Source organism: Bacillus rossius, chromosome 12 (assembly GCF_032445375.1).
Source record: "Bacillus rossius redtenbacheri isolate Brsri chromosome 12, Brsri_v3, whole genome shotgun sequence".
Taxonomy (NCBI): Eukaryota; Metazoa; Arthropoda; class Insecta; order Phasmatodea; family Bacillidae; genus Bacillus; species Bacillus rossius.
Window position 1 is genome coordinate 34180173 of NC_086339.1, and position 27606 is coordinate 34207778.

Genomic DNA, 27606 nt, shown 5'->3' on the forward strand with positions numbered 1-27606 from the left:
AAGCACCATCATCGAAAAGGCAGCACATTTAGAAGCTCCATCAACAAAAAAAAAAAAGGCAAAAAGGAAGCACAAGTTACGAGATCTAAGTCTTAGTTAGAAATCAGAATACAAGAAATAAAAACATTAAATTCTTATAATTTAAATTATTTATTTATTTTATTGCTTTACATTATAAAAATGCAAGTAAAACAAGCCATTATTGTATGTAGCCAGCATTCCTCAGTTCCTTGAGTATGAAGGATATTTCTTTGATGCACGAATAGTTTCCTGCACAAAGCGAACCATGTAGAAGTCTTAGCCGGTCAACCAATATGTTTGGATCTTTCCATTATGTGTAATCGTTCTCTTCTACCACCATCTTCCTTGCACCTTTATAAATATTATGATCTCTGGTGTCTTCCGTTTTACCACCAACCTCAGGGTAACTTTCATGTTTGAGACGGTGATCATCACAAGCTTGATCAGATTTATTAAATATATCACGTCGTTTCCACCGTTTTTGTCTCAGGACACCGCCACATTCTTCGATCTTGACAGCTTTAGGTGCTTCATCATAGTCTATGTCTTTGTCAACAGCCTCAGAGTCACTGTAACAATCACCGTAGAAGGAATCGTCTTCACCCAATTTACCGTAATAATTCGATGTAGATGATGTTGAAGTGTCTTCATCGTCTTCATGCTTCCTTTTTAGGAGTCCATCATTTTTACAAAGTAGGAAAGATCTACTTGAATTCGGCTGGAATATATTCTCACTTTTCACGTTAAGGATTCTTCCATTGTCTTCATTCTTCCGTAAATCATCAACCTCCTTCAATTTAAGTTCTTTGTCGAGATCGGAAGAGCCAAGAAAATTATTGTCGTAATGCATATCACTCTTCCTTAGGCTAGTAGATTCATCGTTGTCCTCTAGCTTGTACGCAGGCTTGGCGCTGCAAGTTCTGCCATGTCTTTTTAGGCTCTCTCTCCGCGTAAACGACTTGCTACATCGAACACAACTTATCATATTGCGCAGTGGATTTTTAACACAGTCATTCTTCTCGTGTTGTCTTTTATTCTTTCTCAAGATAAATTCTTTGCTGCAAAACTTACACCTATGTTCTTTCGATACAGCTACAGATCCCAAATCGGAATTCATATTAGTTACTGAGACTAATGCCAGATACCAATTGAGTGTTTTTAATTAGATCCATTACTTAAATAGAAATTTTTTCATATTTCATCAGCGAGAATTAATATATCTCATGCAAAAGTACTTTATGCATGTAGTTCTGCTTTACAACAACAGATGTCGCCACATGTTGCTTGCAGGTAAATAATATTTAGTTCTTTTATGTGGGATGTGGGATGCTCACTAACGATCGCAAAAGAAGGATGGCTTCGCTAGACTCCAAGGAGAAGGAAGTCCGTCCTTCCTGTTAGCGCTTCTTAGATTTATCAGAGATTGTTATTATTTTACTGAGAAATGATATTTTTTTTTAATTTCCACCTTATAAAAATATTACAAGTGTTGATTAAGTTGCAGAAATTCACTAATTAAATATAACCTTAAATAAATTAACATGACTCATTAAATAAAAAAATCCTCCATGAAGAGAACAATTGCTCATCTGTAACCAGAAGCACCTGCAGAAAACCATCAAAATTTTGACAAGTATAATCAGGAGCACACGGAGAAAACCATCAAAATATTGACAAGTATAATCAGGAGCACACGGAGAAAACCATCAAAATATTGGCAAGAATAATCAGGAGCACACGGAGAAAACCGCCATAATATTGACAAGAATAATCGGAAGCACACGGAGAAAACCACCACAAGTTTTCTTTGTTATCATAAAATTACAGAAAGAAAAAAATTAATAAAAAAAACACAAAAATTCAAAAACTGATTATGCTAGCTTGTGAACTTGTCATTGTTGAGCAAAGATAGAGTTCTAGTCCAAGCCAGAATCAGTTTTTGAATTTGTTGTGTTTTTTTTATTAATTTTTTTTTCCTGTAATTTTATGATAACAAAGAAAACTTGTGGCGGTTTTCTCCGTGTGCTTCCGATTATTCTTGTCAATATTATGGCGGTTTTCTCCGTGTGCTCCTGATTATTCTTGCCAATATTTTGATGGTTTTCTCCGTGTGCTCCTGATTATACTTGTCAATATTTTGATGGTTTTCTCCGTGTGCTCCTGATTATACTTGTCAAAATTTTGATGGTTTTCTGCAGGTGCTTCTGGTTACAGATGAGCAATTGATCTCTTCATGGAGGATTTTTTTATTTAATGAGTCATGTTAATTTATTTAAGGTTATATTTAATTAGTGAATTTCTGCAACTTAATCAACACTTGTAATATTTTTATAAGGTGGAAATTAAAAAAAAAATCATTTCTCAGTAATATAATAACAATCTCTGATAAATCTAAGAAGCGCTAACAGGAAGGACGGACTTCCTTCTCCTTGGAGTCTAGCGAAGCCATCCTTCTTTTGCGATCGTTAGTGAGCATCCCGCATCCCGCATAAAAGAACTAAATATTATTTACCTGCAAGCAACATGTGGCGACATCTGTTGTTGTAAAGCAGAACTACATGCATAAAGTACTTTTGCATGAGATATATTAATTCTCGCTGATGAAATATGAAAAAATTTATATTTAAGTAATGGATCTAATTAAAAACACTCAATTGGTATCTGGCATTAGTCTCAGTAACTAATATGAATTCCGATTTGGGATCTGTAGCTGTATCGAAAGAACATAGGTGTAAGTTTTGCAGCAAAGAGTTTATCTTGAGAAAGAATAAAAGACAACACGAGAAGAATGACTGTGTTAAAAATCCACTGCGCAATATGATAAGTTGTGTTCGATGTAGCAAGTCGTTTACGCGGAGAGAGAGCCTAAAAAGACATGGCAGAACTTGCAGCGCCAAGCCTGCGTACAAGCTAGAGGACAACGATGAATCTACTAGCCTAAGGAAGAGTGATCTGCATTACGACAATAATTTTCTTGGCTCTTCCGATCTCGACAAAGAACTTAAATTGAAGGAGGTTGATGATTTACGGAAGAATGAAGACAATGGAAGAATCCTTAACGTGAAAAGTGAGAATATATTCCAGCCGAATTCAAGTAGATCTTTCCTACTTTGTAAAAATGATGGACTCCTAAAAAGGAAGCATGAAGACGATGAAGACACTTCAACATCATCTACATCGAATTATTACGGTAAATTGGGTGAAGACGATTCCTTCTACGGTGATTGTTACAGTGACTCTGAGGCTGTTGACAAAGACATAGACTATGATGAAGCACCTAAAGCTGTCAAGATCGAAGAATGTGGCGGTGTCCTGAGACAGAAACGGTGGAAACGACGTGATATATTTAATAAATCTGATCAAGCTTGTGATGATCACCGTCTCAAACATGAAAGTTACCCTGAGGTTGGTGGTAAAACGGAAGACACCAGAGATCATCTATATATATAAAAATTTAGCTTCCGTATGTATTTGGCCGCAAAACTCGGAAAGTATACGATGGTTTGGATTGAAATTTTTACAGAACATTGCATCTTAACAGAAGAGTGTTTATATGAAATAAAAGTTTGGGAAAATCCACCGGAAAAGTCGGAGAAAAAAGTTTCTATAACTAAATATCATGGTCATCCAACTTAGATGTGACCACGCTCGACGATGCTGTACCATATTGTCGAAGTTCAAGCACATCAGGCTACTCGACCATTGTGCCTTGACGACTATAATTTACACAAAAATTATATATATATATATATTTCAAGAAAGAATAAAAAACTTTATTTAATTTGAAAGTATATTCTTTCGACTCTATTGATAAAAATACGTTTAAATTAAAAAATACATTTCGTACAATACATTTGAAAATTAAATAATTCTTATCTTATAGCTTATATCTTATATATTGCTATTATAATTTGTTATAATCACGTACGTTGTTATGATAATTGTTGATATATCAAACCGGTTGTCATATCAACCCTGTTGTCATAGCAAAATGTGTTTGTTGATTTTTCCAACAATAATCTTTTAACACTTTTGTTTTGTTTTCTAATAAGCCAAATATTGATTAAGCACAAAATGTGTCACTGTGACCAGTTTATGTGTATGGTATCATTTATAAATGTTTAATTAAAGAATGGAATTGGTTGGATTTCATCTGTAAAGTGAGTAAACTTATGTTTTATAATGAAACACTATTTTCAGAATTTTGTATTCATATAGTTTTTTTATCTTGGAAATAATTTAACTTTATTTTTTCACTGGAAATATGAATTATGTAGGCTACTATCATTAAACCTTATGGTGCCAAAGTATGAAAAATCGTGTTTTCTGTGTTGTGCGAAAATTGTCAAGGCCGAAAAATCCTCTTAAAGTATATATATTAACTAAGACACGTTTTTCGACACTTAACCACATTCTATCGTTGTGAGTTGAGCTACCCTATTATTAGCTGCTTTTTCTCATAAAATATTGCAGAAGTTTTATGTTTCTGGGCATCGCACAGCATGTGACACTGGAAATGTGTTTTTCATATTTATTTGTTTACAATAAAAACTTCACATTTTAATTAATTTAATTACATGTTTTAAAAGTATACATTTGTTTATTTTGAGTTTATTTTGGTTAATTATAAATTTTTATTCGCTTTTAAAACTTATATTTTTTTATATATTTCTTAGTAATTTTATCAATGAAACAGTCAGTATAACTTTCATAGAAGGTTTTATATAAATTGACTTAATTTTTTTTCAATACATTCTGTGTAAACAATTATGAACGGAACAATAATTACAGAACTAATATTTCATTGTATTAAGAAAAAATTTAAGATTTAAAAAATAAAATCCATGAATATTATTTTATAACTACGTCCACTCCTCATTTTGTACATAAAAATATTAATTTTAATTACAATATTAAAAATATTAACTTAAAAATGGGATAAAAATTGTATATTTTTACTTAAGAAATGCCAAAAAATTAGAGTTTATTTATTAGCGTTAAAAATTATGAATATCTAATGAATGAGTTATAAAATAATTGTTATGGTTAATTTATATTGTCATTTTTTTCAGTTCATCACCGTTCGTGTGATGCCTCGCCCACGTTCAAACATTGGCGGCCATACTCGACGTGCAAACGCAGAGCGTCAGAGATTATCAAATCGCACTGATCAACAACGTTTAGAATATTGTCGCGGGTTGAAATTTTGCAGGGTTGTTGAAATCAAATTTAGGGACTTTACTGACGGGACTCTGGGCTGGCTGCTCTGTTCACTCGTCAGCGCAAGTGGCGTGACCATGTAATTGGGGCACGGGGCCGGCGCGGCGCGCTGCGGGCTTGCAGAATTTTGTTTGTTTGTTTGGCCGCGCGCTGGCGCAGCCACGGGCCGCAGTTACTGGGGCGCGCTGTCGTAACAAGCCGCGCGGTGTGGCCTGCACATTGGGGTAGAGGGGGGGTAGTCTTCCCAGATGTTCTAGTTAGTTGTTTAGTAAATTTGACTTCAATAACGAGCTTTTGTTATGGTAGGCGCGGCAGGGCGCGCGAATTTAAGCGCAAGTGAGTGGTGACTCGGGGCTCACTCAGGCGGAGGCTATGCGTCTCACCTGTGGTCACGAGTTGTTAGTTCGTTCGTGATGTAGGAATTCAGGCTCACTCAGGCGGAGGCTATGCGTCTCACCTGTGGTCACGAGTTGTTAGTTCGTTCGTGATGTAGGAATTCAAGCTTTCGGGCGGAAGCTATGGTCGACGCCAGAGGCCACGAGTCGTTTAATTTAAGTTAGGTCATAATGTAGTCGTCAAGCTTTCGGGCGGAGGCTATGGCCCTCGTCAGGGGTCACGCGTCATAGTTTTTAAAATGTAATGTTCGTTCGGGATTTCAAGGGCAGGAGAGGCCCCTACGTTATTTTTTTAAAGTAATCGATCAAGAAAGGCTTTTCGGAAAATGTGAGTATGGACTTATCTTTGTTTTAATTTTAAGTATTAATTATGATTTGAGGTATTCGGAAGGACTAGGGAAGTGTTTAGTGAAGTTCTCTCATTCTCTCTCTTGTAAGGTCGTTCAATCGTTAAGGAAGTAAAGAGATTATTGTTTTAAATTGTAATCCCGCTATTTAAATGTTCTTTAAAATGATGTTGAGTATTTGACTTTAAGAATAAAATAATTTTAATTAAGTATTATGTTATTTTGCAAAATCTCCTTAGTTCAGCTCTCACCAGACATCCTGTACGGGATGACGAACCTATGATCCTAGGTACAGTAAAGTATTTTATGAAGTTAAGACTAGTTGATGCCAAGCGAGTTGTTTCTATGTAAAGAGCTACGATTCTCGCCCCCCCCCCCCTCTGAAGGTGGATCGTGACAGAAATGGTGGAGGCGCCGGGTAGGTTCTATTTCTGGAGAGAGAGAGAGGTAGATTTTTATGTTTATTATTAAGTTAGTTTCAGCTTCTGATAGCAGGTTATTAAGAGTTTACTTGAGGAGAGGATTACGGAATTTAATCTAAGTGGAGGAAGTCTTTGAGATTTTTTTTTTGACGTAACAGATGTTTATTTGAGTATACTTGTAAGGATAAAGTTTATAGTGATAAGTTGTTTTAAGTCGTTGAGTTTATCGGGGATTTTTACGTGAGGAGAATACGTTATAATTTAAATACTTAATAAAGATAATGCAAGTGGTTTAGTTTTATTAAAGTTAATTTAAGATTGTAGGTTAAGAGAATTATAATTTAAAATAAAGTTTTTTGTCGTAAATAGGAATTATTTTCAAGAGAAGTTTGTTTTGTTTTCGTGCGCGTAGGAGACGAGACGTACGAATTAAATCAGTCGAGGGAAGGATAAACGTTAGAAAGGAATTAAAGAGAAAACGAGAGTTTATGTAAAAGAGAGTTATAGAATTTATAGTGATGTTTTGTTTTAATTAGAAAAATGTTGAGAGTTGTTTCAGAACGACACGTCAGTGGACGTGGCAGAGTGAACACGTGACGGGGAGGTGCTGAGACCTAGCGGAGAACGGAGGAACCGCAAGCGAGGGTTGGCGCACCTGATGGAATTCGGTGACGTCACGAGCACGTACAGAGACGTGGACGGCCGTGACCTTGTTTTGATCAGCTGTACGGTAACTTAGCGATAAGAAAATAGACTATTGGTTAAATAAATTTAAATTTAAGTGTGTTTTAGAAGAAGAGGAACTTTCAGTATGTAAGTAATTTATTTTAAGAAGTGTATGATGTATAGGCTAGAAGTGTTTCGTTGTAAGTTGTTTATGTTTTTGTTAGTTAAATTCTACCTCGGTTTTAAAAATATTTTTTTGGGATTTGTAAACATTATTAAGGAGGTACACTATAAAATCGATAAGCATTGAGAAAACTGGGAAGGCTAGATTTTGTGTGTAGAGGGAATTTACTCCAAAAGAACAGAGAGACAAAATTAATGTTTTCATTAGGGCGAGGGACCCTAAGGTGAGGCGTTGTGTCCCTGGGAAGAAAGGGAATTGTAGCGCAGACCATAGGAGATGGGCTGACTACGGAATTAAGGGTCAGGAGAATCCTGAGAGTTGTGAGTAGTTTGGGGCAGGAGTTCCCCATGGTAGTACCGAAGTGGCTATCCTGTATGGGATAGGGTACCATTTCAATGAAGTTTGTTGGTGGGGTTAGAGCCCCCTGTGTAGTGGGCCTATAGCAGATAGGCACTACAGTGAAATTTTTGGTTATTTTGTGAGGTAAATTCCCTGGAGGTTAAGTAAGATTGGATTCAGTTAGGAAGGAGGGAAATGAGAAACATTGCTGTAGAGAGTTAGTGTACTTGCCTAATGTGAAATTGAATTTTACTAAATTAATTTAGGAGAAAGTTTTGTTCGGTAAATAAATAATAATGGAAGATAGCTAGATAATTAATTAATTTTTTTTGAGTAAGGTGTTTTAAGTAATGAAATAAAATAAGGTGAAGTAATTTGAATAATTGGGGAGGAGTTTCTTTAAGAGTTTAGATAATTGTTTTTGAATTTATTGAGATATTCAGCCAGTGGAGTTTGAGTATGAGAGATACAGTGAGATTTCAAGGAAATTGGTTGTTTATTAATTAGGACGAATGAGATTTTATGATTTAGAGTCAGTAAGCATAGTTAAATTTACGACATAATATTTGTTGACAGTTTACAGTTATTAAGGAGAAAACAGAGTAATCTATTTATTTTTATTTTAAGGGTTTGAAGATAAGATTATGAATTTTTTTTTTGAAAGTTTCTTGGGCATGTTTGAATAATTTTTATTTGGATTTTAAGAAATTACAGAGAAAATTTAATTGATTTACATTAGTTTGGAAGTATGGAGGTTTAGTGTTCGATTAGCCCTAACTTGATGGTCGGATCCCAAAAGAATGCCGTAAAACCGATAGCCAATTGAGAGGAATGCGGTAGGCGCTTGTGTAGAGAGGGGTTGTGGGAAAACTCCTTGGGACTGATGGCAGATCAGGGGCCCTAAATAGTGTGTGATGCTGTAAAACCAGTGCAGAGAAAGCCTGGTATGCTTAAATTTTTGGGCACAGGTTATGTAAACCTGGGGTTCCATGGGATTTAGTCATGTTAGCTGCTGTGAGACATTAAGATTTCCAGGCTCCATAGTAAATTCAATGTAAATTTTTGTTTTCTTAAAATAATAAATTTGTTTTTAATTTTTTTGAGATATTTGATTTGTAACAGTGAATACAGACCCCGAGGAATAAGAGTTGTCATGATGTGAGAGGAGAAGGTGGTAGGCCTAAAAGGGTACAGGCACCACAGAGGTTATTTGTATTGCATAATTTAAATATAAGGAAACTTGAGAATTTGAAATTTTGTTGTTGGTTTGTACACCCATAAGAAGAGTATAGGCAGAATTTTTATTGTTATGAGATGTCTAATTTAATTGAAAAGAAGAAAGTTTAAAGATGCAAGGTAACATTATTATTGTAATAATTGAAAGAGATTAAGAGGTAGAGAGAAATAGGCAGTTTTTGTTTGTAAGTACTAAAGTTTACATATAGAAATTTAGTAACTAAGAATGAATAATAAGTTAAGTCTAGTGTAAAAGTTTTTTTTAAGTTTGTTAAGTTAAGAGTCACAAGTAAATTTTTTTTTAGAGAGAATGTCTTTGATAGGAAGTATTAGAAACTTATGGGAATTTTAGGGTAACATAAATAATGTAGGTAATGAATAATAAATAGATGGTAGGTCTTAAGTTAGGATTAACATTTGAAGCAGAATTTAATTAAGAAGAAGGAAAATAAATAGGCCTAATGAAAAGAACAAAAAAGGATTTTATGGTAAAGCATTTTTTTTAAGTAATAAACAATGAATAATAATGTTGTTTCAGGGTAATGTGTACTAATAATACAATTTTTTTTTTAGGACCAAAGAACAGGAATTATGTAATTTAAATTAACATGTATTTTTGAAACTGTTACAGATTCCTTAAGATGAGCTGAGCAGCAGTCCAGTTTACAAGATGACAAGAGTTCGAGAGACAAGATACAAGATCACTGAAACAAGAGCCAAGACTGAAGATTCAAGAGAAGAGAAAGCTGGCAGCCATGGACTTACAAGTGGAGATTAATAAGGTCATGTAAAGTTTTATTTTTTTTTATGGAAGACAGTAACTGGAGTTTTTTTTTGTTATAAACATTATTTACAGAACTTTTTAGGTTATAGTAATGTAATGGAACTAGTGAGTTGTGGTAGCTGTCAAAAAGAACTAATACCTTAAGTTTAATTTTTAAAGTTAATTTTCTTAATTTACAGAGGGATTAGTAGTTTTTTTTTAAACCTTATTTAGGTTGGAATTTAAATACAATAGCTTATTATAAATGTGTGCGAACAGTTCAAGTTCACAGTACTGATAGGTAGGTCAGATGATCTTATTGATTTTGATGATTTGTTGTTTTGAGTTGATTTTTAAGTGTTGTGAATTAGACAATGAAATAGTTCTGAAAACTTAAATTATTTCAAGCTAAGAAATAGTAAAGTTAATTGTAACTCAAAGGACACCAGAATTTAATTTTTTTTTGAATTAGTAATGTTTGAAAATTTTATACTTTACAAGAAAGGTTATAAACAAACAGATCGGATGGAACAAGGATGCAGTAAATCACAATTTCATTTAGAATTATTGATTAGCTTTTGAGGTTATGAAGTAAAAGTAATTATAGTTTAAAAGTTTGAATAAAAAAAAAATGTTTTTTTTTTTATTTGTTTGAAATAGAAAGTTTAAAAGTTAATTAGTCATGATCTAGGTGGGTGATGGGGTGGGAATTGGCCACTCTTTTTCCCTATAACCTCCCTAACATGGCCTTCTATTACAACTAACAGAAATAAAGAAGAAGAAAAATGAAGAATTATTAGTTAGAATGTTTCTTTCATGAAGATACCTGATGAACTTTTACTGTTTGGAAGAATAGAAGCAAGGTTAGTCAGATATTTTTACTCAGAAGAAGAAGAAGATAAAGCAGTTTTATGACTCGACAAGCCAGAGATTGGTGTTTCCCCTCTGCGCTTCTATTGACTACGTTGTTTACTCTCATGGGATAGCTGGTTCGGCACCATGGAGAGAGATTGGTGGGCATTGTGGTTGCCCCCAGAAGAAAAGAAGAGTAGAAGAGGTTATGGGTGGGTCATGTGAACTGACCTTCAACCCAGTTACTTCGTGGGGACTATTTGCTGTATAGAGAAGATCAAGACTCAAGAGTTAGGGAAAATCATTGGAGGTCATGTTTCCCTTCCTTAAGTTTTTCCTATCAAATTATTTGCCTGATTAGATTATGCTAAGGGTGGGATACTTTATGTTAGCAGTTGAATTAATTAATTTTATTTTTTTGTGTGTTTGCATCCTTGCCCATCGATTGCAGTTTAGTAGTTAGTTTTGTATTTGTCAGGCGTGATGGTAATGCCTGTTGATGATGTTTCAGAATTGTAATCTGTTCGTGATGAGGATGGCACAACTCCGAAGCAGATGTGGGGAGAAGTTGTGAGCTGCCCTGGAAGCCAGTCCAGTAGCTGTTGGAGTTGAGTGGTGTTTGCTGATGGCCAGCCCAGGGAGCTACTCTTCTCGACAACACTGACTTCGAGGAGTTGCACCAACCTTCACGAGATAAGAGTTTAATTAATTGAAACACTGTAAGGACACTTAATTTTTTTTGAAGAACGAAAGAAGTATGGTAATAAACGGAAACCGAAAAAAAAAAATAATAATAATTATCAAGAATTTGCACATTGTTTAACGAATACTGAGAAACTAAGAACAGTAATTTAATTTGTAAAGAGAGCTTCACTAACAGAACAATTTTTTTAAAATTGAGAACTCGAGCCTCTGAAGGTTCCTGTGAGAACAAACCAGATAAAAGTTTTACATTTAATTTTATGAATACTTGTTGTTTTAAAATAAATCTTATGCAGAATCTAGATGTATGTTCAGACAGCAAGGAACTAAGAAAATTATTATTTTTGTGAAATGAGGAATTTATAGTTATGGTTTAATGGAAAAAGACAATTTGTAATTTTGAGGTAGCTCGATGGGGCTCGAGCTCTGTGAGGGGAGGGTTATGTCGCGGGTTGAAATTTTGCAGGGTTGTTGAAATCAAATTTAGGGACTTTACTGACGGGACTCTGGGCTGGCTGCTCTGTTCACTCGTCAGCGCAAGTGGCGTGACCATGTAATTGGGGCACGGGGCCGGCGCGGCGCGCTGCGGGCTTGCAGAATTTTGTTTGTTTGTTTGGCCGCGCGCTGGCGCAGCCACGGGCCGCAGTTACTGGGGCGCGCTGTCGTAACAAGCCGCGCGGTGTGGCCTGCACATTGGGGTAGAGGGGGGGTAGTCTTCCCAGATGTTCTAGTTAGTTGTTTAGTAAATTTGACTTCAATAACGAGCTTTTGTTATGGTAGGCGCGGCAGGGCGCGCGAATTTAAGCGCAAGTGAGTGGTGACTCGGGGCTCACTCAGGCGGAGGCTATGCGTCTCACCTGTGGTCACGAGTTGTTAGTTCGTTCGTGATGTAGGAATTCAGGCTCACTCAGGCGGAGGCTATGCGTCTCACCTGTGGTCACGAGTTGTTAGTTCGTTCGTGATGTAGGAATTCAGGCTCACTCAGGCGGAGGCTATGCGTCTCACCTGTGGTCACGAGTTGTTAGTTCGTTCGTGATGTAGGAATTCAAGCTTTCGGGCGGAAGCTATGGTCGACGCCAGAGGCCACGAGTCGTTTAATTTAAGTTAGGTCATAATGTAGTCGTCAAGCTTTCGGGCGGAGGCTATGGCCCTCGTCAGGGGTCACGCGTCATAGTTTTTAAAATGTAATGTTCGTTCGGGATTTCAAGGGCAGGAGAGGCCCCTACGTTATTTTTTTAAAGTAATCGATCAAGAAAGGCTTTTCGGAAAATGTGAGTATGGACTTATCTTTGTTTTAATTTTAAGTATTAATTATGATTTGAGGTATTCGGAAGGACTAGGGAAGTGTTTAGTGAAGTTCTCTCATTCTCTCTCTTGTAAGGTCGTTCAATCGTTAAGGAAGTAAAGAGATTATTGTTTTAAATTGTAATCCCGCTATTTAAATGTTCTTTAAAATGATGTTGAGTATTTGACTTTAAGAATAAAATAATTTTAATTAAGTATTATGTTATTTTGCAAAATCTCCTTAGTTCAGCTCTCACCAGACATCCTGTACGGGATGACGAACCTATGATCCTAGGTACAGTAAAGTATTTTATGAAGTTAAGACTAGTTGATGCCAAGCGAGTTGTTTCTATGTAAAGAGCTACGATTCTCGCCCCCCCCCCCCCTCTGAAGGTGGATCGTGACAATATAATGAACATCTTAGAGAACGAAGTATTCAAAGGCGAGCAGAAGAATTGGCCGATCAAAGGGAAGAGAGACTTCAACTCTTACGAGAAGAAGCGAGAAGAAGAAGAGCAGCATATTCGTCTCAACAACGCCAAGAAGAAATAGATCAACGGCGAAGACGAATGCAGTTACAACATCTAAATAACCAAGCTTCATACCACCGAATGGCTTTTTCATATGAACTGGATATACAATACAATACCTCATGTACATTTGTTCAAATCGGAAAAATGGATAAAGTTTGTCCTCATTGCAGAGCAATTAAATTCAAAGGAGAAACTCCAGGAATGTGTTGTGCAAGCGGTAAAGTGAAGCTACCTGAACTTGAACAGCCAAAAGAACCACTGAAAAATTTGTTAAATGGAATTACTGATGATTCTAAACATTTTCTCCAAAATATTAGAAAATATAATTCATGTTTTCAGATGACTTAATTGGGCGCTAACATTATAACGGAGCATTATATGCCGACATTTAAAGTTCAGGGTCAAATTTACCACAAAGCTGGTTCTTTACTTCCTTTCCACAATAATCACCATAAATTTCTACAAATATATTTCATGGGAGATCAAAGTGCTCAGTTGAATGCACGATGTCAAATCTACGCTGGAGTAAGAAGGGACATTGTTGAGTCGTTGCAACAGTTGTTACATGACGATAATAGTTTGATTCGATTGTTCAAAAATGCGATTGATCTTATGCCATCAGACAGTCATGGAATTGTTATTCATGCTGATTATACACCAGTAAGTGAGCATGTCAAACGATATAATGCGCCAACAATTGATGAGGTAGCAATTGTCATGGTTGGAGAAGAATTTCATCATCGCGATATCGTTTTGCAGTGCAGAAATGAGCAACTACAACGAATTGCTGACACTCATAGGTGCTACGATCCATTGCAATATCCAATTATGTTTCCAAGTGGTCAAGACGGTTATCATTTTAACATTAAAATGATAAACACAGTCACAGGCGAATACACTGACAAAAAAGTTAGTTCTATGAATTATTATTCCTATAGAATTATGTTACGTGAAAATGAAGAAAACCATATTCTGAAATGCCGTCTGCTCTTCCACCAGTACATCGTCGACATGTACGCGAAAATAGAGTCGGAACGACTACTATTCATTAGGCTCAATCAAACAAAGCTGAGATCAGAAGAATATGTACATTTGAGAGATGCTGTTATAAATGATGGTGATATAAGTAACATAGGCAAGATGACAATATTGCCTGCAACATATACTGGTAGTCCACGACATATGCACGAATATGCGCAGGACGCTCTTACATATGTGCGAAAATATGGTCGTCCTGATCTTTTCATTACATTTACATGTAATCCAGCATGGGATGAAATAAAAGAATTATTTTTCCCTGGACAATCTCCTGCTGATCGCCACGACATAACAGCACATGTTTTCAAACAAAAGCTAAAGATGTTAATTAATTTCATCACTTCACTGCACGTTTTCGGAGAAACACAATGCTGGATGTACTCTGTGGAGTGGCAAAAAAGAGGACTGCCACATGCACACATTTTAATATGGCTTACTATGAAGATCATGCCTAATGAAATCGATAAAGTCATATCCGCTGAAATACCAGATACTACAACTGACAATGAGTTGTATGATGTTGTGACCAAGAACATGATACATGGACCATGTGGGTCAATCAATACAAATTCACCATGTATGATAGATGGAAAATGCTCTAAACGTTATCCTCGAGAGTTTTTAAAAGATACAATCACTGGCAGTGATGGTTACCCACTATATCGACGAAGAAGTACAGAAGACAATGGGAAAGCAATTGTTATGAAAGTGAGAGGAAATGACATTGAAGTTGATAATCGTTGGGTTGTTCCATATTCGCCACTTTTATCAAAAACGTTTAAAGCACATATCAATGTGGAGTATTGCAATTCTGTGAAATCCATAAAATACATCTGTAAATACGTCAACAAAGGCAGCGACATGGCCGTGTTTGGAGTTTCATCAACAAGTAACTTAGATGAGATCTCACAATACCAAATCGGCAGATATATTAGCAGCAATGAAGCTGTATGGCGCATTTTAGGATTTCAAATCCATGAGAGGGATCCAACTGTCATTCACCTTGCTGTTCATCTCGAAAACGGACAAAGGGTATATTTCACAGAGAAAAACCTACAAGACATTGCAATAAATCCACCGAACACAACATTAACAGCATTTTTTCATTTATGTCAAACAGATGATTTTGCAAAATCTTTGAGGTATGCAGATGTTCCAACTTATTTTACTTGGAATGTGACCAAAAAGAATTTTGAAAGAAGAAAGAGAGGGAAGGCAGTAACTGGACAACCTGGAATATTTTCATCAAATGCTTTAGGAAGGATATACACTGTACATCCGAACAATGCAGAATGCTTTTATTTACGTTTGCTTCTAATTACATGTCGTGGTCCAACATCATTTATGCACTTGCGAACAGTGAATGGAATAGTACATACTACGTATCGGAGTGCGTGCGAGGCACTTAATTTGTTGGAAAACGACGATCATTGGGACAAGTCAATTGAAGATTCATGTGCTACTTCTCATCCATCTCAAATACGTATGCTGTTCGCAACTATTTTGTCCGCATGTTTCCCATCACAACCAGCGCAATTGTGGGAGAAATACAAAGACTACATGGCTGAAGATATTCTGTACAAAATTCGCCAAGAAACAAATAATCATGACTTGGATTTCACAGAAGAAGTATACAATGAAGCGCTGATATTCATTGAGGATCTTTGTCTGACAATATGTGGTAAGTCGTTGACTCAATTGGGAGTGACGGCACCGAACCGGTCCATCAATGCGACATTTGACAGAGAACTACTTAGAGAACAATCATACAACAGAAATGACTTACAGCTGTTCGTCCAGGAAAATACACCGAGACTCCTTCAAGAACAAAATATAGTATATAATACTATCATACAAGCTGTGGCCAACCAATCCGGTGGATTGTACTTTTTGGATGCTCCAGGTGGAAATGGAAAAACATTCTTAATTTCCTTAATCCTTGCTACGATCCGTTCAAATGGCCATATTGCATTAGCTCTTGCTTCCTCGGGTATTGCTGCAACATTAATGGAAGGAGGTAGAACAGCGCATTCAGCTCTTAAACTATCACTAAACATGCAATGCACAGAAAGTCCAACATGTAACATTTCAAAAACATCAGGAATGGGAAAAGTTCTTCAGACGTGCAAAATCATTGTATGGGATGAGTGTACAATGGCTCACAAAAAGTCATTGGAAGCATTAGACCATACACTGAAATATTTGCGAAATAATCCAGATCCATTTGGGGGAGTGTTGGTGTTACTATCCGGTGATTTCAGGCAAACGCTCCCAGTGATACCTCGCTCAACACCTGCTGATGAATTGCATGCCTGCTTAAAATATTAAAATTTTTGGAGCACAGTAAAAAAAATGCATTTAATCACGAATATGCGAGTTAAACTTCAGAACGATCCAACAGCAGTCATATTTTCAAGACAATTAATTGAAGTTGGTAACGGCACTGTACCTACAAATCCAGAAACAGGAAAAATCAGCTTATCATCTGATTTATGCAACATCGTAGATTCAAAAGAGGAATTAGTAGACAAGGTATTCCAAAACATCGAAACAAAATTCAAAAATCATGCATGGTTGAGCGAAAGAGCCATTCTAGCGGCTAAAAATGTTGACGTACACGATATGAACAATAGTATTATAAACAGAATCGAAGGTGAAACAATGACATACAAATCTATTGATTCAGTAGTGCACCAAAATGAAGCAGTGAACTTTCCAACGGAATTTCTCAATTCACTCGATGTTCCAGGATTACCACCACATATTTTGAATTTGAAAATTGGTGTGCCAATTATATTGCTTCGAAATATCTGTCAGCCTAAATTATGTAATGGTACACGATTAGTAGTTAAAAAATTAATGGATAATCTTATTGAAGCAACAATTTTGATTGGACTTCATAAAGGTGAAGACGTATTACTTCCACGAATGCCACTTATTCCGACAGATATGGCGTTCGAGTTCAAACGACTTCAATTTCCAATACGCCTTGCGTTCGCTATGACCATCAATAAAGCACAAGGACAATCTTTGCAAGTGTGCGGTTTGAATTTAGAAAATGAATGCTTCTCTCATGGACAGTTATATGTCGGGTGCTCCAGAGTCGGTAAACCATCTGATCTATATGTTTATGCAAAAAATGGGAAAACAAGGAATGTAGTCCTTCCATTAGCTTTACAATAAAAATATTTAAGCTAAACACATTTTTATTTCTTCTATTACATTCCACAGCCATGCACAGTAAAATATTAAATTAAACAATGAATTAATATTAAACTGTGCCACAGCAAAGCGTGGCCGGGTTTAGCTAGTAATATTTATAAAGGTGCAAGGAAGATGGTGTAGAAGAGAATGATTACACATCATGGAAAGATCCAAACATATTGGTTGACCGGCTAAGACTTCTACATGGTTCGCTTTGTGCAGGAAACTATTCGTGCATCAAAGAAATATCCTTCATACTCAAGGAACTGAGGAATGCTGGCTACATACAATAATGGCTTGTTTTACTTGCATTTGTATAATGTAAAGCAATAAGATAAATAAATAATTTAAATTATAAGAATTTAATGTTTTTATTTCTTGTATTCTGATTTCTAACTAAGACTTAGATCTCGTAACTTGTGCTTCCTTTTTGCCTTTTTTTTTTGTTGATGGAGCTTCTAAATGTGCTGCCTTTTCGTTGTCGGTGCTTCCAAATGTGCTGCCTTTTCGTAGGCTTCCAAATGTGCTGCCTTTTCGTTGTCGGTGCTTCCAAATGTGCTGCCTTTTCGTAGTCGGTGCTTCCAAATGTGCTGCCTTTTCGTTGTCGGTGCTTCCAAATGTGCTGCCTTTTCGTTGTCGGTGCTTCCAAATGTGCTGCCTTTTCGTAGTCGGTGCTTCCAAATGTGCTGCCTTTTCGTTGTCGGTGCTGTCAAATGTGCTGCCTTTTCGTAGTCGGTGCTTCCAAATGTGCTGCCTTTTCGTTGTTGGTGCTTCCAAATGTGCTGCCTTTTCGTTGTCGGTGCTGCCAAATGTGCTGCCTTTTCGTAGTCGGTGCTTCCAAATGTGCTGCCTTTTCGTTGTCGGTGCTGTCAAATGTGCTGCCTTTTCGTAGTCGGTGCTTCCAAATGTGCTGCCTTTTCGTTGTCGGTGCTGCCAAATGTGCTGCCTTTTCGTAGTCGGTGCTTCCAAATGTGCTGCCTTTTCGTAGTTGGTGCTTCCAAATGTGCTGCCTTTTCGTAGTCGGTGCTTCCAAATGTGCTGTTTTTTCGTAATCGGTGCTTCCTATTGTTTTTTCTTTTTTGAAGGTGCTTCCAAATGTGCTTCCTTTTTTGTTGATGGTGCTTCTATTTTTTTAATGTAATTTTGACTCTAGTATTTTAGTAAATTGTTCTTGATTTGATTAGCGTATTATTCAAACCGGTTAATGTATATAAACGAGTCCTAGACAGCAGGACGCTCAGTTTGTTACTGCCGTCGACGGTGTACGGATCACCTAGTTTGTTTCTTCTGGTGCATAAGTCGCGTAATTGCCTGTTCTTGAGACTTCGATGGCATCTTTACCGACTTTAACGTCGTACTCGATGGAGGATGTACCATCGACTACGGGAACCATGACGTCGGCGCCGACGATGTTGGAGCAGATCCCGTTGGCAACGCCTCTGACAACACTGGAGGAGACTTCGATATGTGCTGTTCCACCATCAGCTGAAGTTTCATCAGCATTGAATACTTCAATTAATGAAGAGCGTACTTCGCATCAGTGCAAATACTGAGGTGCATCATTTACTATCACCTCAAATGCTCGCAGACATGAAAGAAGCGGTTGTTCTAATAATGTTCAAAGAATACAATTTCAGTGCAATAGGTGCAATAAACTAATTTCACGTCTCGATAGCTTACATCGTCATTATAAAAAATGTTCCGAGACGTATAATGAACATGGTTATTGATTTGACTCATGTGTTGTACCGGCTAATGAGACTATATATAAGTGCTATGAACTTCAGTCCGTCTCTGGCTGTGGTGATGAACGTATCGGATAGACATTTAAAGTTATGTAAAAGGCTTAGTCCGTACAATAAGAAGACTGAATCGAGGAATCCAAAAGGCTTTGGTAATTTGTCAGTGTTTTTTTGTACTTGTAGTAGTGTATTGAATTTATGTAATAAAATTTTTTTAAAAGAACTTGTGGTGTTTTTATTTTCTCAAACCTAACACTTTTTTAGTTTTTTTTGAATTAAAGTTGTTTTGTATCGACCGGGGATCGAACCAAGGACCTTAGTCGATCCGATCAATCATTATATGGATTACTAATTTATTTAAAGAATTTTGGATTTTTTTCCCGCTTTTCTAGCTACATTATTACATGATTTCAAGATGGCGGCCAAATTTCAAGATGGCGGGGGGCACCTCCATAATAAATGATTACTGCACTGTAGCGGGTTAGAATAAAATTATCAAGATGGAAATGTACTCTATAATACAAGTACACACACAATATGGCGTACTCCAGCAGGTGGTGGCTCCTGGTAGCATGTACTGAACATAAAATGTCGGATCCATGATGGACGACAAGGACAAAGTCAAATTTCAAGGACAAAGTCAAATTTCAAGGTCAAGGTCAAATTTCAAGGTCAAGGTCAAATTTCAAGGTCAAGGTTCAAGGTCAAGGTCAATGTTCAATGTCAACAGTTGAGGACAAAAGTATGGTGACCAGATAATTATACTACATGGTATCGGCACACTCTAGCAGACGAAAACAAGATGGTGGTCTCCAGCGGATGAAGACAAGATGGCGGACATTTTGTCATACCAGTTGACGATATATACCTTGGTATTGTTGGTGGTAGATCAGTCTAGGTAGCTTTCATGGAGGAAGGATCGAGTGTTTATTCTCGCCGGGAATCGAACCAAGGACGTACATCGATATAATCAAACAGAATTCAAATACGCTAATTTTTTGATGAATTTTGGAATTTTTTTCATTAAAATCGGATAATAAATAAAGATTTTCAAGATGGCGTCCAAATTTCAAGATGGCGTACATGACGTCATACTAGGTGACAATATATATGCTTTGAAAAAAGTGGTGGGAGTCAGTATGCCAGCGTCCACTGCAGTGGCGGCTGGTGACTTTTGAAAATGAGGGTTCACAGCATTGGGCTCTTTAAATAAAAAATCGCCAACCCCCCCCCCCCCCCCCCCCATTTTTTTTGAAGAGGGTGGTCCGGACGTGATCAAAAAGGCATACCGCAGAATAATATGTTGTGAAAGAAAACCTCTCCTTTACTTGATTAGTAATCACATCACATACTTCCTTGGCTGCAACAGTTCTATTTACATGAACATCTTCCACTTTCTTTTTTTTTAGAATGCTGCTCTGGCACCGACATTTCAGTTCGCATTCTCACTTTATCCATATTCTCTCTTTATTTCTCAAATGAAAGTCGAAAACTGTCAAAATGTTTCCCGACTTTATCGGCATCGATGCCCCTTTTTTGTAGCTGATTAAACAAAATGTCTACGTGCGGCATTATATTGTGAAAAACTGACAGCCAAAATACAAACACTGGATCATTCAACATACGCCGAATAGCTCCCGACTAGTAGATTGTTGTTGACTGCTTGCATGACGACTCAATTTTGTTCATGCATTCGATCAGTTGTTTTCTGTACCTACTCGTACACCGTGTTAACAGTACGACTCTTAAAATTCCATCTTGTAGAAGAAGCACGAGGAATTCTCCTGCCAACAACGCCATCAAGAACAGCAATTCTCTGTGTGAGTGGCTAAAGAAGTTAGTTATATCACTCAAATTGGAAAAGAATACACGGACTTGTTGGTTTTGGCTTGTAGATTGTGCCACAATTAAATTCAACTGATGCGCATAACAATGCACGTAATGTGCATATATATATATATATAATTTTGTTGAATAATGGCCTGAACACCATTGTGATGCCCACTCATTACACTAGCCCCATCATAACTCTGAGATATCAATTTCTCGGGTTTGTCAACAATATTTTCCAAAACAATGCGAATACATTCTGCGATTGACGCAGCATCATGTCCTGGAGGATTTACAAACTGCCAGAATCGTTATACTGCTTGCCCGTTAGGTAACACATAGCGAAAAACTATAACCAATTGGAATAAAGATGATATATATGTCTGTCGTTTCGTCTGCAATCACTGAAACAAAACTTGCACATGAAATTTCTTTTTTGATGTATTCTTGGCAGACTTAAAGCATACAATCTAGCAAATCGTTTTAGATTTCTTTACAAGTCCCTTTGAAAACAGTTGCATTTGCAAGGTGGTCTTTCAAAGATTTGTCTAACTCTGCTGACAAATTAACTAACCCTCTAAAAATTCCAGGATTAGCAGATTCTTGTGTCTCGTCGTGACCTCGCAGCGCGAGTTCAAACGCCCCGCAAATGTTTATACAATCTATAATTTTAGACAAGACATAACGATTTTTTGTAACTTGCTCGTTATGTTGTTTAATGTTCAAACAGTAGGCACAATCAAGTTGTTGGCGAATGTCTAATTTCCCCAAAAGATGAAACTCCCGGACGGAATTCAAACGTGTTTCTGCACTCTCATGCTTCTTTATTTTTTGACTTAAGTGAGACAAATCTGAGACGCCAAAACTTACAGAACTAGATTCACCACTTCGTTTTGCGAAGAGCAGGCAGGGAAAACAATAGAGCCGGTTGGTTTCTTCGCATCCACAGATCCACGAGTTTTTCTCGTAAATGTCCTGCTTAAATTCTCTCCTGATCTCCCTAAGGCAGAAAATTTTGTACTGATTTATAGTTCATTTATGGCTTGAAAATCTCTTTTTTTTAAATTTGGCTAATAAAACAACCAATGAATGAAAGAAAGACCAAGAACCTCATTTTAACTATATACCTACATAGCTGTGGTGTCAGCAATGTGTGACTGAATATGCACGAATGTGTGTCAATATGTGAATGAATTATTATACGAAAATTTATATATATTTTTAAAATTGTTTATGTCTTGGTTAGTATTTATATTTAACTATTATCTACTGTCTAAAATATTTTAAAACCGTTAAATCTATTGATAGTATTAGATTAAGAAAAAGCAATATCTAATATATTATACTTTACGTAAACCATGTTTATCATTTGTGCTATTTTTTACTACTTTATATTTTCTAGTGATATTGTTAACTTATTTTCATTTTTTCTATTTATGTGAAATTTTCGTTTTTTTTGCTTTAGTTTTTATTATGTTTATATTGCATGTGCCTACTTAGTAAATATGTATATTATATGGTTAAGTGTAAGACAAGTGAGAGCCTTAGCATCAACATAGATAAGATGATACAATTAATAAATAAGAAACGATTCATTTGTAATGAAAAATAAAACTTATAAAATATCAATAATTTTAACGGGTTAATGTTTTTGACGTGACAACGTCTAATAAATCGATGAACGCCGGCTGCACGCACGAAAAAGTGTCCCGTAACGCACATTGTCCCGTTGCACTGTGGCCCGTTACGCTCATTGTACGCTTGCGCCGCATCTATCTCTCTTCCACTCGATTGGAACAACCATCGATTTGACTTTTTCGAGGCACATTAAACTTGAAACACTCCCATTCATTTCCTACTTTTCCTATCATCGTCCTATCCTTAACAGAATAACACAGATTGGAAGAAGTTAAATAGCAAACATGTATAAAAGTTATAGTTAAAAAAAATTGTTTGTCTGTAAAGTCGGTTTACGGACGATAGTTTAACGTGACAACGTCATAACAAAACATTGATGAAATGATTTATCCAGAAGAAAAGTAAATATCATATTCGGCCTGAGACTGAGCCGTAATAGGCTTTTGCAGCCAAACCATTTAGGCATTAAAAATATTATATTCTTTGAGGAAGAAATTTTTTTTTTAATTTGAATCACTTTTATTGAATTATCACTTTTTTTGTATGGATACAAAGGAGAGAAATGAAATGTACAATTTAATTAATAAATTTACTTTTATTTGCATGCATTAATTCAAATATATTTATTACTTTTGAAATGTTGCGTGTGCCGTATTTATTTTTACAAGTACAAAAAAAAGTTTGCACCTGCCAGGATTCGAACCGACATCCTTTGCGACGGCCAAGAGGCCATAAGTAAAAATTAATACTTTCAAATAATATATAAATAATTATAAACGTTTTTTCAGGGTAGGGGAATAATATTATTTCGTTTTTATAACATGATTTGATAACAAATACGCATCCCAGATACACCAAACTTATTTATAATGTGTTACAATATTTTTTAAAACATTGTGCAAATGATCCCGGGTGTAATTTGAATTATTATGTGTAACTTAAAAACATCATTGTTGATTCAAAACGTATTTGAATATTCAACATTACTTTTAAATATCAGTACCGATTGTGCTGAAAATCGGTGGACGATCGTTAAATTACATAATATTAATAATTCAAACGACGAAAATATGATTGAAAAGTCAAATCAATGGTTGTTCCAATAGAGTGGAAGAGAGATGCCACGCATGCGTACAATGAGCAAACAGGACACATCCGTAGTGGGACATCCGTAGTGGGAAACTTTTTCGTGCGTGCAGCCGGCGTTCATCGATTTATTAGACGTCACGTAAATAATATCTTCGTTAAAGTAATAAACATATTTGAATTAATAAGTGCAAATAAAAGTAAATTTATCAATTAAATTGTAAATTTAATTTCACTCCTTTTTATCCATACAAAATAGTGATAATTCAATAAAAGTGATTCAATTTTATTCATAAATGTAGGTATGCAATCATTTCATCAATGTTTTGTTATGACGTTGTCACGTTAAACTATCGTCCGTAAACCGACTTTACAGACAACCAATTTTTTTTATTAATATATGCCTGAGATATGGTAAAACACTTTTTAATAAACTCCCATCAAATAAAACATTTTTTTTCTCGCGATTAATGCGAAATAGTTTTGTTTGAAAAATAAATTGATTTATTTCCTCTTTGTAATGTGGTTACCCTACATCCTGTAGAAGGGAAAAAACACCAAGGAAAGTTAACAATAATTTATTTTGTTTACCTAGTTAAATTCTTTATTCCAATGACAATGGATAAGTTAATGTTTCATTGTTAGCAGGTATCCCCGAGAACGATTCTTACATGAATCTGACCACTTATAAATCCTCAGTAAAAATATCTCCGTACTTCCTCGAAGAGCCTGGCACAAGATGGCCGCCTACAAAATAAATGAGGTCACCTCCGGAGAATCATCTGTTCACGCGCTGCCAGACCACTCCCTTGGTTCCTGGGCTAGACACAACAGACACCAGGTAAGTTTTAGTTGAATCCACATGCATGAGAGAATTAACGACACCTGGAGCTGGAGGAACAGATGCCACACAGCTTTATATACTATTCTATATCCCATGTGTGTCTACACCACTGTATATATTCGTTGCAGAGTACCGCTGGGATAGAGGGAGGTACTCTAACACGTATTTATAAAGAGCAGATTTATTTTAAAATAATTTATTTTCGATGGTTATTTAAACCAATAGCCAAAATATCATCAAAGGACCTGTATTTTATAAACTTCATCTTGAACTATTATATTTACAACTTTCATGTACCTAATCACCAGATATACCTAACAAAATAATAATGGGTTAAAATTGTATTTTACTTTGGTTACTCTAGCTGCTCAACATATGTATTTGCTCAAATGATTTGAGGGTACCACAAATTCGGAAACAGAATGGGTTGTTTTACTTATCATTACCAAAGATATTAGGCTCCAAGTTGTGTAAACAGTGAATAATTCAAAGGACTTAAATCAATTCCCACATTTCATTTTGAAAGTGCCAGGAAAATTTAAAGATTACCTACCACTGAAAGACTAAGTTTGTCCTCTTACATGGTTTACTATATAAACTGGTAAGACATATTTTAGATTTTTGGTTACAAAAAAAATCATCAGAATAGTGAGAATGAAATAAATCTACAACAAATGCTTCAGAAGAGAAGGCTACATGGTAAAAGTTATTCACTGGGTAAAGCCATTAGATTTAATAGAACCAAATAATTGTTCACTATGAACTATTTACTGTGATATGTACTAAACATCTGGGAATATATGTAGCTATCACAGCATGTCTATGCCTCGTAAACATACCTTCAAAGTGTCCATGTGTGGACTTACGAAGGCTCAGCATAAGGTGACTGAAGAAATTAAAAGAATTATTGCTGCCTGGACTAGAGAACCTATATTTGCACCTTACACTAATAAATGCAAATGCGCCTACAGCCGACAAAATATGTAGTCACCATGGCATACCTAGGGTACCTACTTTACAATTACCAGCAATGTGTCCGCTGGTGAACTAAAGGGGACAAGATTATTTGCTGGCCATTGAGAAACCAGAGGAACAATGTGGCTACTTAGAGTACCAGCCAAGACTTATCATGATTCACTACGAAATGTAAAGTGTGTCCAAAGCTAACATAGTAGTTAATTGCCACTATGTACCAGTATCTAGTTGTAATCAACTTCAGTGTGCTAGAGTACAGAATAATAAGGGCTACGGATTATCTCCAGCCAGTTCTAGACATAGTGGAGGATTGGTGGTACCTAGTACACAAGCCACTCCTTAGAACTATGAACCAATAACTTCGATGTATGTCCACAGTTGACAGAGGAATTACCATAAATTTCTGGTGTCTCATGGCTGGAACTTTCAAGGTTTTTGTGAACAAAATTATCAGGACTAAGGCTTAGTGATCCTGAAGGATGAGCGATTACTTAGCATTAGTCACTTCAAACTGCGATATGTGACCACGGGTAATGGTTAAGTGGTCACAATGCATGGTATACAAGTGCCATGTGATGGTCACTTGCGATGGTTAGTGCATGGCTTCATCATAGCTCACGAGCAGCTGCAGGCGACCCAAGACCCAGAGAAGCTTTGGCGCTACCTGGAGGACCAGTCTTGACTCACTGTGCTCATCTGACTGCAATGTTCGCTTACAGCTGGTGGTGTACATGGTCGCTGGTGTGTGCTTGTGCCTTGTGGCGGTCTCCTGCGATGTGTTCGCGCGTGGCTTCATCAGAGCTCATGAGCAGCTGCAGGTGACCCGGGACCCAGAGAAGCACTGGCGCTACCTGGAGGACCAGTCTTGACTCACTGTGCTCATCTGACTGCAATGTTCGCTTACAGCTGGCGGTGTACATGGTCGCGGGTGTGTGCCTGTGCCTTGTGGCGGTCTCCTGCGATGTGTTTGCGCGTGGCTTCATCAGAGCTCATGAGCAGCTGCAGGTGACCCGGGACCCAGAGAAGCACTGGCGCTACCTGGAGGACCAGTCTTGACTCACTGTGCTCAACTGACTGCAATGTTCGCTTACAGCTGGTGGTGTACATGGTCGCGGGTGTGTGCCTGTGCCTTGTGGCAGTCTCCTGCGATGTGTTCGCGCGTGGCTTCATCAGAGCTCATGAGCAGCTGCAGGTGACCCGGGACCCAGAGAAGCACTGGCGCTACCTGGAGGACCAGTCTTGACTCACTGTGCTCATCTGACTGCAATGTTCGCTTACAGCTGGCGGTGTACATGGTCGCGGGTGTGTGCCTGTGCCTTGTGGTGGTCTCCTGCGATGTGTTCGCACGTGGCTTCATCAGAGCTCACGAGCAGCTGCAGGTGACCCAAGACCCAGAGAAGCACTGGCGCTACCTGGAGGACCAGTCTTGACCCACTGTGCTCATCTGACTGCAATGTTCGCTTAAAGCTGGCGGTGTACATGGTCGCGGGTGTGTGCCTGTGCCTTGTGGCAGTCTCCTGCAATGTGTTCGCGCGTGGCTTCATCAGAGCTCACGAGCAGCTGCAGGCGACCCAGGACCCAGAGAAGCACTGGCGCTACATGGAGGACCAGTCTTGACTCACTGTGCTCAACTGACTGCAATGTTCGCTTACAGCTGGCGGTGTACATGGTCGCGGGTGTGTGCCTGTGCCTTGTGGCGGTCTCCTGCGATGTGTTCGCACGTGGCTTCATCAGAGCTCATGAGCAGCTGCAGGCGACCCAAGATCCAGAGAAGCGCTGGCTCTACTTGGATGTCCAGCCCCATCTCAGCTCACCATTCTACGTGATCGCCAATGTGATGCTGAGTATCAGCACTATGAGTGTAGGCATCATGTGCAGTCTGGTTACATGGTCATACATTAACTGGAGGGAAGTGCACTCGACATCATCCTCTCCATAAGAAGAGATTTATTGACTTCACTACCATTGTAAACAACAACCAATAAAGAAAATATAACATGAAAGCAACCACAAATTGTATTTTTTTTCCTTTTCTCTCTTCTTTATTTATCTACACAAATCAATATATTTTCTTGTTTACAATTTGCATTCACCTTCATCAGGGCTTAATTGTAACTGCTTGTAATATAACATGTCGCTTCTAACGTCCAACTAAACTATGTCTGATAAAAAATGTTAATGCCATTGAATATCCAAAGACTAACATCAGCAAAAATATTATATACATGTAACTTCGTGTTACTTCTACAGATTATGCACCTGGGGTTTGCATGGATATAAATAAT

At 37.1% G+C, this 27606-nt stretch overlaps 1 protein-coding gene across 1 annotated transcript; it reads left to right on the plus strand.

Annotated features, from left to right (window-relative positions):
• Positions 1-24126: 24126 nt before the first annotated feature.
• Positions 24127-27335, plus strand: LOC134537197 (uncharacterized). The gene is made up of 2 exons (XM_063377464.1): positions 24127-24343; positions 26976-27335. The coding sequence occupies exons 1-2, from the start codon at positions 24242-24244 to the stop codon at positions 27258-27260; spliced, it is 387 nt and encodes a 128-aa protein (XP_063233534.1). The 5' UTR covers positions 24127-24241; the 3' UTR covers positions 27261-27335.
• The last annotated feature ends 271 nt before the right edge of the window (positions 27336-27606 follow it).

What these genes read in the sequence shown, in the direction of transcription:
- LOC134537197 (XM_063377464.1), top strand. Translation starts at nt 24,242, where the DNA reads ATGGCCGCCTACAAAATAAATGAGGTCACCTCCGGAGAATCATCTGTT. An exon ending in CTAGACACAACAGACACCAG is followed by an intron (nt 24,344 to 26,975) that starts GTAAGTTTTAGT and finishes GTTCGCTTACAG; the next exon opens with CTGGCGGTGTACATGGTCGC.